The sequence below is a fragment of the Penicillium bovifimosum genome, assembly GCF_028826915.1.
Source record: "Penicillium bovifimosum strain IBT 22155 chromosome Unknown utg000004l_segment0_segment0, whole genome shotgun sequence".
NCBI classification, from domain to species: Eukaryota; Fungi; Ascomycota; class Eurotiomycetes; order Eurotiales; family Aspergillaceae; genus Penicillium; species Penicillium bovifimosum.
Window position 1 is genome coordinate 2,036,320 of NW_026622713.1, and position 17,204 is coordinate 2,053,523.

General features: G+C 48.8%; 3 protein-coding genes across 3 annotated transcripts; 2 read left to right on the forward strand and 1 right to left on the reverse strand.

The window, feature by feature from the left end:
- Positions 1-1,459: 1,459 nt before the first annotated feature.
- On the reverse strand, positions 1,460-2,020 carry N7515_005069 (uncharacterized protein; the record flags this gene model as incomplete). Its single annotated transcript, XM_056665813.1, has 1 exon — positions 1,460-2,020. One exon carries the CDS (start codon positions 2,018-2,020, stop codon positions 1,460-1,462), a length of 561 nt encoding a protein of 186 aa, XP_056522763.1.
- A 6,781-nt stretch (positions 2,021-8,801) lies between these two features.
- N7515_005070 (putative nuclear localization protein) lies at positions 8,802-11,248 on the forward strand (the record flags this gene model as incomplete). The annotated part of the gene is made up of 3 exons (XM_056665814.1): positions 8,802-8,895; positions 9,098-9,211; positions 9,351-11,248. The coding sequence occupies 3 exons, from the start codon at positions 8,802-8,804 to the stop codon at positions 11,246-11,248; spliced, it is 2,106 nt and encodes a 701-aa protein (XP_056522764.1).
- Positions 11,249-13,091: 1,843 nt separating this feature from the next.
- Positions 13,092-14,691, forward strand: N7515_005071 (ankyrin repeat domain-containing protein; the record flags this gene model as incomplete). The annotated part of the gene is made up of 2 exons (XM_056665815.1): positions 13,092-14,053; positions 14,103-14,691. The coding sequence occupies 2 exons, from the start codon at positions 13,092-13,094 to the stop codon at positions 14,689-14,691; spliced, it is 1,551 nt and encodes a 516-aa protein (XP_056522765.1).
- Between the last annotated feature and the right edge of the window lie 2,513 nt (positions 14,692-17,204).

Here is a 17,204-nt window from a genome sequence, read left to right on the forward strand (position 1 = left end):
TGATGGTACCTCGGAATAGATACACATCGACAAAGTTCATCAACACCACTTTCAAGAAATCACTAGCCGCACGTTGATCCTATCAGAGCACGAAACGACGTCATCCTATATGTCACGAAGTTGTCGCACAATCGAAGAACTGCCCGGATAGCAAGCCTAGAACAATGAACACTTCCCCACAGACCGAGTGATCGCCGATGAACATGACTGACAGGCGATGACGCACGAGTTCCCGGCCGAAGAGAACATGTGCTCTGACGTTTGAGTTCGGGTCCAACCGACAAGTTCAAGTACTACAGTACGTTCCATGAGAACTGGGTGCGATCCCAGCCAGTCCGGGAGATCCGTTTGGTTGATGCACAGTCTGAAGAGCGTGGCGTTGTGATTGATCATAGAGGCGGATATTGAATTGACGGGTGTTAAGGTTCGATCGCTCTGTTGCACGCAGTAAGTGATGTCCCATAGTAAACTACGATATCTGTTGGATGATGTGTGCCTAGTCCTTGCCTTTGGTTCTCTCTGTTTTCTTGCTCAGCTCACACTTCAATTGAAGTCATTCTCGGCAAGCGCGATCAATCCCTGTATCAGACCGACGTCGACCGACGTCAGGCCCTGTCGACTGCCAGTTGCCATAAAGAGTAACCAGTCATCTATTGGGCGGGTCTGCAGGCTCAATGGTTCCGATCTCCAATGATCTGGGGCACAGCAGAGGTCAAGACTTGCGGAGTTGCCCTAAGACTCCTAATGGGTGACACGACGATGATGAAATGAAATGAACCCGGCCGGCGGGTAATTCGCCACTGGACCAGATTCCGCCAAACATATTTCGTTATTGTTCTCCGTAGTGGTGCACAGTACTCCGTACTTCTGCGATCGTACGTTGTACATTTCAAGAGACGCCAGGGTTCCACTGCCCCATTCCTACAGTACTGTAGCTTTGGGGCCTGCGTTAGCTCTTCACGATTGACATTTGGCGTTTCCGATCGTCGCAGGTCTCCTTTATCGGCTCTCGGGTATAGGTCATGTGACTCAGGGTTACGCGGCTGGTGAGTCACATCGCTAGACCTTCCGAGTCGGGAGATTGGGTTTTCCAAGAATAGCAGATGTGGGGGATTTCGGGAGATCTGAGGAAAGCAAAAGGAAAAGGAAATGGAAACGGAAATGGCATGTACGATTTGATAATTGTAGCATCATGGATCGGTTTGATGCAGATTATTGTTCAAGTCGTCAATTCTAATCTACAGTAAGGTGGAAATAGGTTGCCCAGCAAAAAAAATAGTTCTTTGGTAAATATTAAGACATAGTGTCAAATGTAAAGTTATGTACATGATTCATTTTGTTCATTAAGGTCGTAAAGTCGTTTCATCGTAGATGGTATCGGTCGCAATGTATGGATGAGAAGGGTCGGCAATTGAGTGTAGGAGGAATGTGTGTTGAAAAATAACAGAAGGGCTCGAGTTCAACCCGCCATGGGAGAAACTATGCAAGTACCTCCTGTCCAGAGGTGTTTAGAGGTCGCCTCGAGACAATTCCGACCCTTTTCCAAAAAACCATGCTCGGATGAATTCTCAGGGGACGGTGTTGGTGCCGGGGGCGCCGCGGGCGCTGCAACAGCGGCGGGCTCTGGTTCTGGTTTGCAGGATATTTGGGTGACTTCAATGGGAGCCTCGTTGGCTGGTGCTGTGTTTCTTCTGAGGCCAGGCAGTTCGGTGTTCTTCATCTCGTCCATCTCATCTTCCTCGTCGGTGTCCTCGAAGTCGAAGGAGCTGATGCGAGACTTCATATCATTTTCGGTCCATGAGACAGAACCGCAGTGGAGGCGGAAGTGAGCCACACAGCGGCGGAGGTCGGGGTCGGGAGCAGTGGCTTCACGCGCCAGTTTCTCTTTTGAGAGGTGTGTGAGCTTGTAGGGGAGGGCGTTCCGGTTTGCCATTGGGGGCCAGCGTTTATTTTGGACAATTGGCACGGAGGCGGTTGGTTTGGGGGTCTTTGGGGCTCGTTGCGTAGTGCTAGCGTTCATAGTGTTTTGTTTTTTTTTTCTTCTTTTTCTTTATGATGACCATGTAATGTGAACGGGTTTAAGGAAGAGTAGTGTAGAGTACTCAAACAGTTATGTGGAGGGAAGATTCCAAAGTGAAAGGGTTAGAAAATATGGGCATTGGAGGCGAATCTTATACCCTCGAGTAATAATGGGGAACCTGGTCCAAGCGCCTTTCTTCCTTGCCGTGTCACCAGATCACGAAACCGGTTCCAGGCCTGGCCCTCTGATGGGTCATCCAATTCTTTTTTTCTTTTCTTTTTCTTTTTTTTTCACTTTTTTCCTTTTTTGTCTTTCGCCTCGAGACTAAACTTCCGTGTAAACTTTTTATGATTCATCACTTAAATTTCCCCAGATTCAAAAGTAAAACAAATCTCATCCAACCATTTCGCTTTGTTTCTAGGACTTCAAACATGAATGCTGGTCCTCGGTATGTGTAGCGGCTATTCGGACTCTCAGAGTGGAGGAAAGGGCTCCAGTTTTCTTGATCATTTGATGTTCGAAAATTTTTCGGTGGAGACCTTTGAGCGGAGCTTATTTTGCTTTATTCGTTCTGCTGGGAAAGGGAAAATAGAAACGTCGACGAAAAATCTCACGATCCCCACGGATTACCTTCCTTGGAAATCCGAACCCCCTCATCACCTCCTGGGCAAACGGTGGAACGTTTGCAGAATCAGCATTTGAGAATTCACTCTTCCTACCCTTTGATATTTCTCTCTTGATCTTTAAATAACTCGTAGATAATTACTGAAATCCACTATCTTACTCATTCGAAGTAGAATTACTGAAAATACACCCTTCTCTTAGAAAACTATTGCATTGTTGAGTGAGCGAGTCATCCCGAGGCCCCTAGGGCCCCAGGGATGGATCTGGACACCCGGTGGCCCCTTAGCCAAGACGGGTAAAGAAGAGACCATCTGCACTGAGTGCTGCAGTCGACCCTACAAATTCCACGGCATTATGCTCAAGTGCCCCGACGATATTAGTGCCCTGTGGGCATGATACATCGTACACCGACAAGTCCAGCATTCCACGCGCGTCCCACCTCAAACATAAGCCCTTCCTGACGATCTCGAGACTCGGGGGATCCTCCGCCGAAGACGGCTCTCACCCCTAATCGCTTGGTTATAATATCCGCTGTCCTCTGAGGCCACGATGTGCTTCGGGCCCGCTGCAAACCTACACCAAACACATCCGCGGGCCATCACCCAAACATAAATTAGTAGGTGGCGCTGTTGTGTACGGAGTCTAGAAAAATGGGGTAAATTATGGACCTCGCTTGAATTTTGCAACACATTCTCCATAAATTCAAATTCTTGCACGCAGTAAGGCACTTGTGGGAAGCTTGGCCTGCCGATATTTCTAGAATGGTCCTTGGTCGACAAGCCAAGCATAAACAAAAATGAAGTGCGCTAGCACGGTCGGAGATCTCCCCGCTTAACGGATATCGTAGAACCCAAGAGAAACCGCACGTGATAATACACAACGTGCAATAATCGTGCTGATGAAAACGCAACCCAGTTGTTGGCCAGTGAAACAGGACGGAAAAATCTGGCCATCTCTCCTCCATACTCTGTACTGTGTACTTCGTACGTGATGGTCGAAACCCATCTTGCAGCCACCAAGCCCGATCACCAAAGTCTAGAATCTCTGGTGAAAGGGCTGGGCACTGAAAAACAAGTTGTTCCTCCACTAACACATGTCGGTGGGGCCACAATGCTTCTAGCGCTAGCGTCCTCGAACTACGGTATTTCGCGGCACGCTACGGAGTTGGAGCTAACCAATCGTCAGGGCACTTTGACGATGCACATTTAAAAGGGCTTGTTTACACTGTCGCGGAGTACGGGATTCATGTTCTTGGAACGTCTGCCACATCCCTCTGATGTTAATGAGGATCCACCCGCAGCGAGGTAGCTGGGGGAAAATGGTCTGTGATAGGCACAACTATCTGTGAAAATCGTAGATGAGATCGTCGATCCTGAACGATTGGTGATAACGATAATAATCTGAAATGCAGTTCACATCCGTGTAACTACGTACTACAGAATTTCATCTCTGATTTCCTCTCTAAAGCTACTGCAGCTAAACGGGTTCCATCATGTATCTTGTGAAAGGTTCCCAAGAAATAGTTCTCACCGGATTTCACCCTCCGGTCCCCTGAGCCACATGGACATGTTCGCCCTCTGTCCGCGACGGCGTATTCTGCTGGATAACTACGGAATACAGCCAACCTTTACCAAATGCAGGGATCAGTCTGACCACCGTGTTAATACACACAGACAGCAGCTTAAATGACTCTGCCGGGAGCCCGGGACCCGAGCCGTTCTGCGGGGTAACCAGATGACTTTGAACGCCTCATCCTCAGATCGTTGATTCACGGAATTTTCTCCAGATCTGTTGTTTACCTTAGGCAAATTCCGGGAATGCACCTGTTGTAAACTGACAATGACGTTGTCTTCCAACAATGTAAGGTAGCATCCATCCACTAACACGGCAGAGTATGCTTTCGCATTACCGTGGTTCGGATCCGGCCCAGCCGTCCCGCCACTGGCCGCCAGCATCTTTATGCTGAGTTTATTTTTCGCGGTTCCAATGTTCCAAGATGCAATATGTCTTGGAGACATATACACAGTAAAATAAGTATGTAGTCATGACAGGCGGCTGGGAGCCAAACCCATTACAATTTACCTCGGTATGCATTGACTTGGCTTCATCTTGAGGTCATGCAGGTCCCTCCTCTCATCACAAGGGCCTCTCAGGTGCATATTCACGATGGCATATATCATATTGTTGCTCCGACCTGTTCCTTGTCCGGCCATCATGGAAACAAAGCATTGCCATCTAGTAAGTACCTACCCAACATACACAGTACGGTATTCCCTTGAACCTCTTTACCTACAGAATGCAGACTGAAATAGTGCTGGAGATGTCAATCAAAGCAAGACCACCAAGAATCTCGTTGGGCTAATCAACCTCGTCTTGCCATGCACTATCAGCATGGCCAGCGGGATATACCGGGCATACTGCACAGCACGAGCCTGACATTTCAAGGAATCCCTCGTGTGGACGGATTTCGTATCCTGAAGATCTTACTCGATATCTGGGTCATGGGTTCACTGCCCCGCGCTTCGACTACTTCAGCTGTTCTGTAACATGAAACAATTCTGATTCACGCTAGTGCATGATAGTTACTAAAGCCCGGGGCTTCGCATGTCCGTACCCTAAGAAGGTCTCATCTCCGAGTTGGTATACAATATGCCTGCGAGGAAGCAGGTAAGTAATACTCAAACTAAATACATAACTCTTGTCCAGGAATCCATTCTGTTCAAACTACGGGTCAGAAGCATATTTGCCCATTATCACCAATCGTGGAGGCCGATGTCATCTCAATGTTGCATCAAGGAAGAAACACTCTGAACTCTCGCTCGGAGATAGTCAAAAGCGTGCGGGCTGAACAAGCACGGACAAATCACATTTGGCATCTCCGAGGTCTATCCATGCTGGCGAATGATGCTTGGCCTTGGATTGACCCCGCGTGCATATATCGCTCTGCTGGAATGTAGGGATGAAGGTGGGGGGGCTGCTGTATGTACATCCTGGTCGTCATGACGGAGGCTTGTATGGATGTTTCGAGATCGTTGTCTTTGTTCTTGTACTGAATGTCCAAGGACAGTCCATGAGCAGATGGAATGGCATTACTAGGAAAGAAGCCTCCCAGTGCAACTCGGCGATCTACAAAGTCAATAATAACATGTTGGTCGAGGTGGTCGAGGTACGTAGTAATCAAGATAGCATGTTGCATCCGGGGGAATAGATCGATTGGGCCCGTTGTCCACAGGAGCCCGGTGGATCCTGCAAGGCAAGGTTAAAATCTCGGGCTCGCAATGTGGGCAAGGTTCTCTATCCTTTCCCTGACTTGGCCTACGGAGTCGCCGTGTGTGACAGGAAGGCGATGTCGGCTCCGAGCGTGGAAAAGGGAAGAGCTGCAAGGCCGGCTGCGGTGGGACCAGGGAAAGCGTGTATTCATAATGAAGCTTTGGGCTATTTCCGCGTTAAATTTTGTACGTCTGTGATATACTTCAAGGTATAGTCCGACGGTGCAACAGGCGTTATAGTGCGACCTTGCTACATCATGCTCTACCTCGTACAGCCGCGATGTGGATATGAGTGAAAATTAACTCCGATTTGGACGACGTCGTCGACATAGGCAGTGCTCCTCACGGCATTCATTATTTGGGACTGGTCATGAATCATGATTGGAATTCTTTGAGGCACTTCGAGTGACTTTGCTTTAGTTAGATTGTGCACGGGGACCGTTGATCGACTTCCTTCTAAGGTTAGTTCCCGCTCAAAATGACTCTTCTCCATTCAAGGACCCAACACCGTACGCAAGTGTCCCTACTTGATCTCCTCTGCCACTTCTTGCTTTCCTCTTCCATTTTAGTGCTCAGGTCCAGGTAGCGCCGCTGTTTGCTCTCTGTGTAGATCTGAGTCTGAATAGTACTGCCATACCGTGATGATGATGAGCAGCTCAGTGAGTCTGAGGCGGGACTGAAATTTACTTGGTGATCCTGACTATGAGCACCCTCACTAAAGCGGCGATAGTGACCCACTTAACAGAGAGGTAGGCTGTAGGCTGTAGCGCCTTATGCACATACCAAGTCAGCTGCTCGCCGGCTGGACCTATCATAAGTCTGTTCTGATCTGGTAGGTTACTGACTCCACGGCACGAGGCTTCCGTGCATATTGCGAACATGACGGTTTCAACCCGGTCTAAACCCTATATCAACAGGTTAAGTGGTTAACATTCCAACTATATGGATCTTAAACGAAGAGATATTACGCTTCAATCATGGACCTCATGAGTCTTCAAGGCTTTGAATAATACTGCGTATGTGACAAATATTGGTGGTTTGGACCAAATCATGGTTTCCCATGAGCAGATCCTCGCTCATCCTCACCCATGAAGCACTGGGTCTACCCCGTCACTAGCTCCTGTTAGGCTATAAGATGCGGCCTGAGCACTCTCCCCTTGGTTGCTTTTTAACTTGCATTGAAGAGCCCCTCAATGTCTTCTCCGGACAATTATCGCCTTATTCTCTACATGTCGGCACAACAACGGACATTTGATCCTGGAGCCTACAACAACATTTTCACATCCAATAGCTTGCCTTTATCTGGCTTCCTTGATTGTCTCGAAATCTATGGCTTCTAATACGCGCGGAACTCGACATAATCCGATCGGCTTCTTAATTGCTTTGCTTGGCAAATGAACCTTGAGCACCTATACAAATGGACTCTACTCGAGATAAGAGCAATCATATCTTCAGGTATCACTGGCTTGCTCACCTTGCGTATTCGAAGTTCGATTTGTGGGCCTAGTCTGGAATTCATTCGTCATCTCCACATCTTGCTTGTTTCGTCTATAAACTTGCAACCCGGCAGTTGTTTAAGACATCCCGAGTTACACAACCCAGGATCCAGATTGAATAGACCTGTGGCTCTGTCGAAGACCTAAGACGGTGTCTAGACTCCGCCCTTGCGGTGGTAATATTTGGTCAGGGTCAGAATAGGCAAAAGGCCATCCAGGAACACTTCACAGGGAGTCAGTATCTGAACTCTCATGGATTCTTTCCATGGACTATTCCCAGATATCTCATATCCAATAACCAACTGTCGAAATGGGGTCATAGAAATACAATAACAATACCAATACCCCCAAATGTGATCGACCTCGTGATTGATTCTAATGCGGACAATGTCTGAGAAGTAGGAGAATCTCGAATGAAAAGCGCTTCGTACTCACTACTCTGTACTACCGTTACACCTTTCTTAATTCTTTTTTTTAATTCCCTTTTTCCTATTAGACACTCTTTGCTTGTTGCTCAAAAGACGCAGGATCCTTTTCCTTGTTGTGCAAGCCATATCGATTCGATCGCTGTGGCATCTCGGAAAATCATCTCCATGGATTACGGAGAGTCAAAAGAGAAGAAAGGCATTTTCCTTGAGCTCGGGCTACAGCTGGTTCCACTCATTTTCTTTGTTCAGTATCGACAGCATACTGGCGCCGTACCCGCGAGAAGATCAGAGGACTCCGTTCCGGCTTCAAACCCGATTGTTCTGATCGTGGATAGCCGGCCTTATTATCCGGGAAGCAACTGATCTTCACTCTTTCCTCAACTCACTCGAGTTCGCGACTGTTTATCTTATGCTTGTTTCGGGAGTTTCCACAAGCAACGCTGCAACTTGCTTTAGGCTTTCTTAGAGCACGGGGCATCTTCCTGCAGAACTCAACGCCATTTGGGGTCTTGGGAGTCTTCGTTTCTCTACCCGTGACCAATCACGAGATTTGTCCTTTTTTCAACACTTTGCCTGAGCCTCTTGACTGAGTTGACTCGTGTTCTCTTTGGTAAGAACTCGAAGAAAGTCTTGATCTGTGCCCTTTATCCCCTGCTAAAGGCTGCTATTGTTCCCGGTTGATCTTGGATGACACCTGACCATTCAGGCTGTAATACTCACCGCCTGGAGTTCCTTCCCCTCTCAAACCCAAGTTCATCCAAGACCCTACGGTCCTACCTGAAGGCCCCAAGCTCCTGGCGACTCGGTCTAATCAGATTTAACCTAAAGAGGTCCAAAGGCCTTGCATGAAAATTTCACTCTCTCTTGCGCCACTTTCGATCCCTTCCGCTCCCGCTAGGATACTGTACGCGTCCACTTGACGTGCCATCTTGCGACGAGCGACCCGTCCGACCTTCGACCCGCTATGTATGGCACATCTCAGTCCATATCTACAATGAATGGTATGGATTCCGTCGATGGCTCGGGGACTATCGACCCTGCAAACCTGAGCAACACTGGTACGTGGCACCGTTTGCTTTTCCATTGTTGTTGTCGGCTGCTCCGTTTCCCGTTTCACTCTCATCTATCGCAAACCATTTCGCATGCTGTCCAGTATTTGAGGCATGATTCTATGCATCGGAATCGCGTCCTTCTGTTCCTTTCCTTGTCTCTTTTTGTATTCCTCCCCCGTCGCTGCCTTCAAACTGATACCCCATCTAGTCTCTGTTGCCCTGCCCGCACCTTCCCATACAGTAGCAAGCCCCCGAGGTGTCAAGCGCAGTCGCACCCCAGAGCACAGCGGCAACGGACATTCCGACCGGCATCACGATGATGGTACGTGCGCAGCGCGGAGGCATTATCGATACATTATATCTAGAGCCACTCTTTGTTCCCAACAGCACCTGCACATGTCGCCTATTCACAACTTCCGTACCTCCAGGGACGATTGCTAACATCATTTGCTTTTATGTAGAGGAACAGAGTCGTCGCAAACGCGGCCGCCCCCCAAAGACACCTCGAGCAACCTCTAATGAACATCCCGTCGCAAACACGCCCATTCAAACACCTCAGATGCAAACACGTCCACTGCCGCAATTCACCGCTGGATCGCCACCTCTCGCATCACCAGATAGCAAGAGCACCCCAACGAAGTCACTTGTTAAAGCACTCCCCACTGTGAGGGATCACACATCAGACCAGCTGAATGAAGAAGGTGATGAGTACATCCCCAAGGAGTTTGATGAAGCAGGGGAGACCAAGGCAGACCCCATGGGATATCCGCTAGGCGGCCGCGAATACAAATGCCGCACGTTTCGTGTTCCTCTACGGGGTAGAAAGCTCTTCATGCTTGCAACTGAATGCGCCAGGGTATTGAACTATCGTGATTCATATCTTTTGTTCAACAAGAACCGATCATTGCATAAAATCATTGCCTCCCAGATTGAGAAAGACGATCTCATTCAGCAAGATATCCTGCCATATTCCTACCGATCTCGCCAAATTGCAATTGTCTCCGCCAGATCTATGTTTCGACAATTCGGGAGCCGGCTAATTGTGAATGGCCGTCGGGTTCGAGATGACTACTGGGAGAGCAAAGCACGGAAACAGGGCTTCACGGAGGATGACCTAGCGGGCGAGAAACGCCCGGGCGCAGCCAAGGCTCGCGATGGCTCTATTTCAGAACCAGCCACGAACCTGCTACCGGCCCTGCCTCACAACGATGTTGTTTACAGTAATACCATTGAGCCATTGCCACATGGGCTTTCGCTGGATACTGGTGATATTTCTGCTGCCCTGGCTCCGCTCCCCATGATAAATATGTCGGCAACGGATGATCCACGGCTACGGGATTATGCTGCCATGCCTCGCGCACGCCAAGAAATGACGGGACAACCTTACCACGACCGTACTCAAACGAGCTCAGCAGCAGACCTCATGAACCAGGCTCAGCATACGTCTGATTTCAACAAGATGTTGACCATTCAGCGCAGCTACCGTCAGAAAGGCTTGGATGAATTCTATTCCAAGCCGCGTGAGCCCCCAGTCTCCGAGGCCCAGACTAACGCCGCTCTTGACTCGACTTTGTCGGTATCACAACCTGTTCAGGTTCCCCAGATTGCCCCGACGGGTATGTCAATTCCCACCCATGCGCAGCATATGCTCCCTCAGCAGGTTCCTATGCAACCCAACCCAATGATGGGTGGACAACCAAACTACGCCCAACTTCATGCACAATCTGTTGGTCAATCTCCCCTCAGGGTTCCGCCAAATATGCAGCCCAACCTTATGCAACAGCGGTCCAGCCAGTCTATGGCTGGAGGTATGGGCCAGGCCCCTCCATACGGATATCCATCGCAACAGCAGCAGATGTGGGGGCAGCCACCGCCGCAGCCACAGCCGTCTCCATTGCCTTCGTCGGGTCACCAGGGAGTCGGAATGGCTCAGTATGGTCAACAAATGGCTGCACCTCCGCAACAAAGCCCATCTCCTCTCGGTCATCACCCGCAGCAGCAGCAGCATCACCACCACCAGTCTCCCCGCAACCAGCAGCGACAGTCAATACCTCAAATGCCGCAGCAGTTCTCTCAGATGCAGCACCCTCAAGCTGCGCAGCCTCAGCAGGGTATGCAGGGCATGGGATATGCGGGTGGCACCCCAGCTGGTTATCCAGGCATGGCGCGTGCCATGTACCCACCCAATCAAGCTCAGGGTGGCCAACATTACATGGGCGGGAATCCTCAACAAGCGGGCCTTGCCATGAACATGGCCGGCGGTGGTATGCCTGGCTGGCCTGCTGGGCAGCAGATGCAGCCCGGGCAGCCGCAACAGGGCCAGTCTGGTAACGCATTGGGAGGAGGATGGTCCTACTAGAGCACGGCGGTCGGCGTTATCTAGATTGGCGTTCTCCTCTTTACAAATTTCCCCATCATCCAAGGCGCGCTCATCTATTCTCTTTTGTCGACACTTCCTTTCATATCTGAATGTTTTACTTCTTTTTCCCCTTGGTGTTTCAGTGTCCCTCTGCATTTCTCGCTGCATCCCAAGGTGAAGGATCTTCGGTTAATATTAATCTGGGTCAACCTTCCTATACCCCTTGTTGAGTTGTATCTGGTCAAGGTAATTGTCTATGTCTCCATGCCTTCGCCGGCGTTGTTCTATGTCTGTATTCGGTGTTTGTTCTACTTCCTTTGGACAGAGTTCTACAAGATCATGAGTATGTACTTTTTTTTTTCTTCTTCCCATACATGGTCCATAGAAGGTGAATGCCGTGGTGTCAATAGTCTAGTTTTTCTTAAGCCTTGACCGAGTCTGGTCTAAATCTGCGGACTTTGTTCACATTACCTTGACACTGTGTATTCGACTTCTTGTCCTTAATCTGGCATGTTTATGCCTGTTAGTTATCTCAGGATATAAGGCTGTCTGTCTTCTTCCAAGGTTCGGTTCCCTTGTGTGCTATCGCCATGTATTCATAGAGTTCTCCTAGTTTGTTCCTTAGGTCTCCCCTCTCTATTGCCCTTCCTCGCCACAGTGCGGCGATCCCTACTACTAAAACCAACTTCAACGTTCCACGTAGAGGGTCCGAAAGAGAAAAAAAATAACAAAAAAGAGACGTCCCCGGGAAGGCTTGAACTTCCAACCTCCCGATTAACAGTCGGACGCGCTAACCAATTGCGCCACGGAGACTTGCTATCCCGGAAGCCCTAAAGGCGAAGATATCCACAGTAGTTTTCGAAATCAGCTATTTTTTCAAACAAGAACTTCCAATGGCAATGAGTATGAGAGGGCTTACAGCGGCATACAGTAAGTACTATATAGCTTCTTGGAGAATGTGTGAACTTTTAAAGTGAACTGAACTTATGACACTACATTCTCCGGAATTTAGGCGCAGAGACCTACCCTGTGCTTGAAACTGTTCTCCGGCGTCCTCGGCGTAAGTAGGAGGGTCAGACTGGATGTCTCCAGTCAATTGGCTTTGGAAGCCATACAGATAAAGGGACAGTACTAGTGTTCGTGTCTACCAGGCTGTATCGCAATAGGGTAGCCGGGGTTCTGACACTGACAGAACTTAAGAGATTGATTCAACAGCTTTTGCGCAAACTGTGAGCTGAAGCCGGATCACGTTGCATTCCAGGGCCTCTACGCCTTTTGAAGTGACTTGATGGAGTTCACAGCAGGTAAATTACACGCACCGGCAAGTCGTTGGACAGAATGCAGTTCGAGAAATACCAGATACAAAGTAAGAATGGGCAACGACAGCTCGCTGGTTAAGTCGAGTACAGAAGTCTCAGCCTGTGGGAACCTCAGAGGATTCAATTGAGAAGCAGGGAGAAAGAGCAAGAAAAGGCAATTTGGGGAAACTGCGAGGTTGGTTCTTGCTGCATACATGACAAACAATTAGTAGAACGTTTGAGGAAGCTGCGCGGAGTGTCCCTTCCTATTCGGGCAGTGTCGATGTTTGTTCAACTCTCACAAACATAAATAAAGGACACGCACTTTTGTTTTCTCTCTTCTTAACACCACGCACTTTTGCCTTCTCTGTTCTAAGCACCACGCACTTTGTCTTCCCTAAAAGCCACGCACCTTCTCTTTTCTTAATACCACGCACCTAACAACCATATCGTCTGAATTATTATCCGGTATCAGACGAATCTGTGAGTGCCAGTGTTTGTCTCCCAAAATTTGGTTTGCAACTAACGTATAAATAAGCACCAAGATGGCGGAACGTGATCCTGCGGGTATGCTTACAACACTGCCACCGGAAGCAATTCGGTTGGCCCACGCTCTTGCTGCCTATTTCCAGGCGCACGATGATACCGATGAACCTCTCAACCCTTTCGACGTCTATGGAAGGAACGTTATCGCATACATTGCAGAAAAATATGATCCGGAGTCTAATGCCACGGGATCGTCCACTGATTTCCCCGCCAGCTGGGCAAACGACAGTTCCCAAGTGTATTCGGCAATCGTAACGGTCTTCAATCTAGCCTTTGGCCTTTCAATGCCAAGCACGGAATCACGACCTACGAGGTCATTGCTCGATCTACCTGTGGAGTTGCTCTTGCTTATTGAGCGGCAGCTACCTGACAAAGACGTTCACAGTCTTTGCCGAACAAACCGTCATCTGTATCACGCTTTGAGTGATTCCCTTCGCCAGCGAGGTTTGAGGAACCTACGTGCGTTCCTATGGGCTCTAAAAAAAAACAACAAGCAAGCGTTCGCCAAGGCAGTCGAAGCACTGACTCCTCTTCCGAGAACCATGTGGAGCACACCCCGATTGCAGCCGCACATAAATAACAGAAATGTGCACCTGGTAAAGCTCATGGCTTTCAAAGGCGGCCTGCTCGGACAACAACTTGAGCATCTGATCGACTTCGTCCTTCGGGTGTCACGAGAACGCACAGAAACCCCTAGTGTTGACAAGTGGCAGAGCATTAAAAACTGTTTGGAATGGGGTTTGAGTCCCAACTATGTCTTCGAAGACGGATGGTCCTTGATGGCACAAGCCATTGTGAAATCAATCATAAATCCGTACAAACAGTTCAGAGAGGTAAAGGTCTTACTCTCTCATGGGGCTGACATGGGTTGTCTCATCACCATACCGGACAATGATTCAATGCTGCATCTAGCATGCCTTTACTACCAGCCCAAGATCGTGCAGATCTTGCTCGAAAAAAGGTGCAAACCCTAACCTGAAAGACGCACGCAACCGCGCACCCATCCATAGGTTGTTTGACAGGCACGAACTCAAGTCGAATGACCGGGATAATCTGCTCGACATTCTCATCCAGGACCCAAATGTCAGAATCGATGAACGCGATAGCAATGGTCGGACTCCACTAAGCCTTGCTGCCGGCCACTCAGTCAACTTATCGATGGCTAAGAAATTCGTCAATAGAGCTGTTCATCTGCCAGACAGGATCGATATCAATATCCAAGACAATGAGGGAAAGACACCACTTTGTCACGCCATTTCCATCAAGGAACCTTACATGGTTCGTCTTTTCGTCAACCAACACAGACTTGATCCCAACCTCGGTCCGGCGGATGCATTCCCTCTGCTTCTCGCTGTTGTTTATGATAAGCTGCCAATTCTTGAGATATTGCTGGACTCGAAGCAGCTGGATTTGAATAAGCAAAACAGCGAAGGGGAGACCGCCTTGTTGAAGGCACTTCATATTGGCAATACGGAAGCTGTCAAGTTGCTTGCCCGAGCTGGTGCAGATCCCGATTTTGAACCACGCGAAGGAGTGACAGCGCGACAGGCGTGCCTGGATGCAGGTCTCCTTGTCAGATGGAGGGTTCGCCCGATCTAGGTGGTTATGTGTCTAGCTTGCTGGTGCCGAAGGAGCGTACTTTTTTAAAAAAACATGATGGGCATGGCTACATCTGCTAGTGTTTGAGGAAGGCCGGTCTATTTCATAGTTTCTAGCCACCTAACAATACCAGCACTGTCCTGTCTTATCCGAGAATGCGAGTCCTAGGTACTCCGTACTAGGTAGTATGTAGCTACAGTAGATGACTGCCTGTGGAGATTTTGCCGCATATAGACATTAAATGCCATATAGACACCCATCGACCTCTCTAGGTTGACAGGATTGCCCAGATCATCAAGCCTGGCTGGCTGGGCATTTGCCGATCCTCCACCGAAGGTAATCCTGCACTTCGAGACACCCTGAGTTTATTGGGGTCGCCGTGCCAAAAAAAAAAAAGTACGGAGATAAGCAAGAATGTGGCAAAGAAAAACAAAAAGAAACGTCCCCGGGAAGGCTTGAACTTCCAACCTCCCGATTAACAGTCGGACGCGCTAACCAATTGCGCCACGGAGACGTGCTTGTTGATAAGACGAGTGCTATTTTAATTCATAAGCCAAGACCACTTCTAGTATTTAGAGTGCTCAACATCTGAGTAGGTATATGTTGCGTTGCTACGGTGTTGTGATTAGGTATGGGTATTTTAGCAATGGTTTGGAGATAGAACCCCAATCAAGGCGTATGTCTCTGCTTAATTTCATGTGACATGGGGAAGAGTGAGAAACATATGTATGCAGAATAACTACCTAAGGCAGGACTTTTGTGTTCATGGATAGTATCGGTCAGCAGTATATATATCAGACGGGAGTACCTCAAGATGCTACCAGCCCGCGGGAGGGCCTGCAGGCCGGCGAGAGCCCTTGATGAATCACCCAAGTAACACCTTGAGCTTGTACTCGTAAATAGAAAGCGAGCTGAAATCGGGTTAATGAGAACATCACCATCATCCCACGGCGACACGTGCCGCGTCTGATCTGGTGTTTACTTCTATCCAACAAAAGGTATCAAATCTTCAAGGTTGGTTCACAAACCGCTCTAGGGAGCAATTCCCGCCCGGTACGGTTGGCTTACGCTATGTCCATCAACAAGGCCCAGGGTCAATCGCTGTCTCACATCGGTGTTGACCTCCGATCACAGGTATTTGCTCACTCATCCAAGCAGTTTGTCTTGCAAGAATTTCAGACCAGACAATGTTGTCCACCGTATGATCCTCGCTACCAATGAATACCCAAACCGCGAGATCGTTGGCATTGGTAGAACGCGTCAAGGTAACGTAAAGCTGGCCATGAGCAAACACACAGTACATGGGAACGGAGCTCAACACCGATGTGAGAAAGGGACTGTCCATGGGCCTCGCTGATGAACATAGCGTAAGCCAGCCGTTCCGGGAATTGCTTCCTAGTAGTAGTCGGCTTGATGGTACCCCCAGAACCTCAACACTCAACAGTTATCCTGTCCCTCACGCTAAAGGAACTTGGCGAGGGGTGGATAATGTCGAAGAGAGTGAAATGGAGAATCACAAAGGTGTAGACGGCAGAAGTATGCGCAAGCGGTGAAATGGAGACGAGCGAATGAGCGTAAAGGAAGACTTGTTGAGACCTAGGTGCTTCAGGCTGCGTGTTTGTCTGCCAGAATGCACCTCCCTTGTTAGATAGCAATCCCCCCCTCTCTTCCCTCTCGCCCCTTCCCTCCTTTCTCTTCTCGGTCCATCACTTTTAGTCGTCAGTGAATGATACCAGTATTTACTCAGTTCATCCTTATATCATCCACAGCCTCTCTAGAAGACCGAGCCAAGACGTCCACGAGAGAAGGTCAGGCCCACTACTCCGTAGAGGCCATGCACAGATGTTGCCCATGTGCAGTGACCACACGGAAAGAGGGATCCATACATATGGTACAAGGTACAATAAGAAAATGCAGGTTTTGGATTCATATGATCCGACCTCCGAGCAAACAGCCACATCATCATGATGACACCAAGCGGGGGCCAAGCCTCTCAACATGAGGCTTCTTTGCAGCACCAAAGAGAGCAGCGGGGACCTGTTTCGAGCCCAGGAGCCTCGTATCAAGTTAATCACTAAATAGCCAAGAGCTCGAATAGTTGAGTAGGCTATAGTTAGGTCCACTAAAGGGCTCAATGGAAATTTTCGAAAAAGCCCGCTCAAGTCCACGCCACCCGAGAGCTAAGGGACATAATAACTAACTATAACTAACCAACTACTGTACGGTAATGCCCTCTCCAAATGCCAATGGACCAATAGATCTACACCTGGATCTAGACACAATCAATGACTCAGACTTGAGAATTAAGGTTAAGACCGACAAAGAACAGTGGCTTGCACGCACAATGTAGCTTTAAGGTTAAATAAAGTTCATTGATTCGAGTCTAATCCAATCTCAACCAAAGATCAAGAATAATCTTATTTCTTCCGCAAGTGCTCCGTACTACATACTGCCCAAGGAGGCGATTTACTTACACAGTACGCTAGACGTTAACCACAAAAGTGGATACTAGA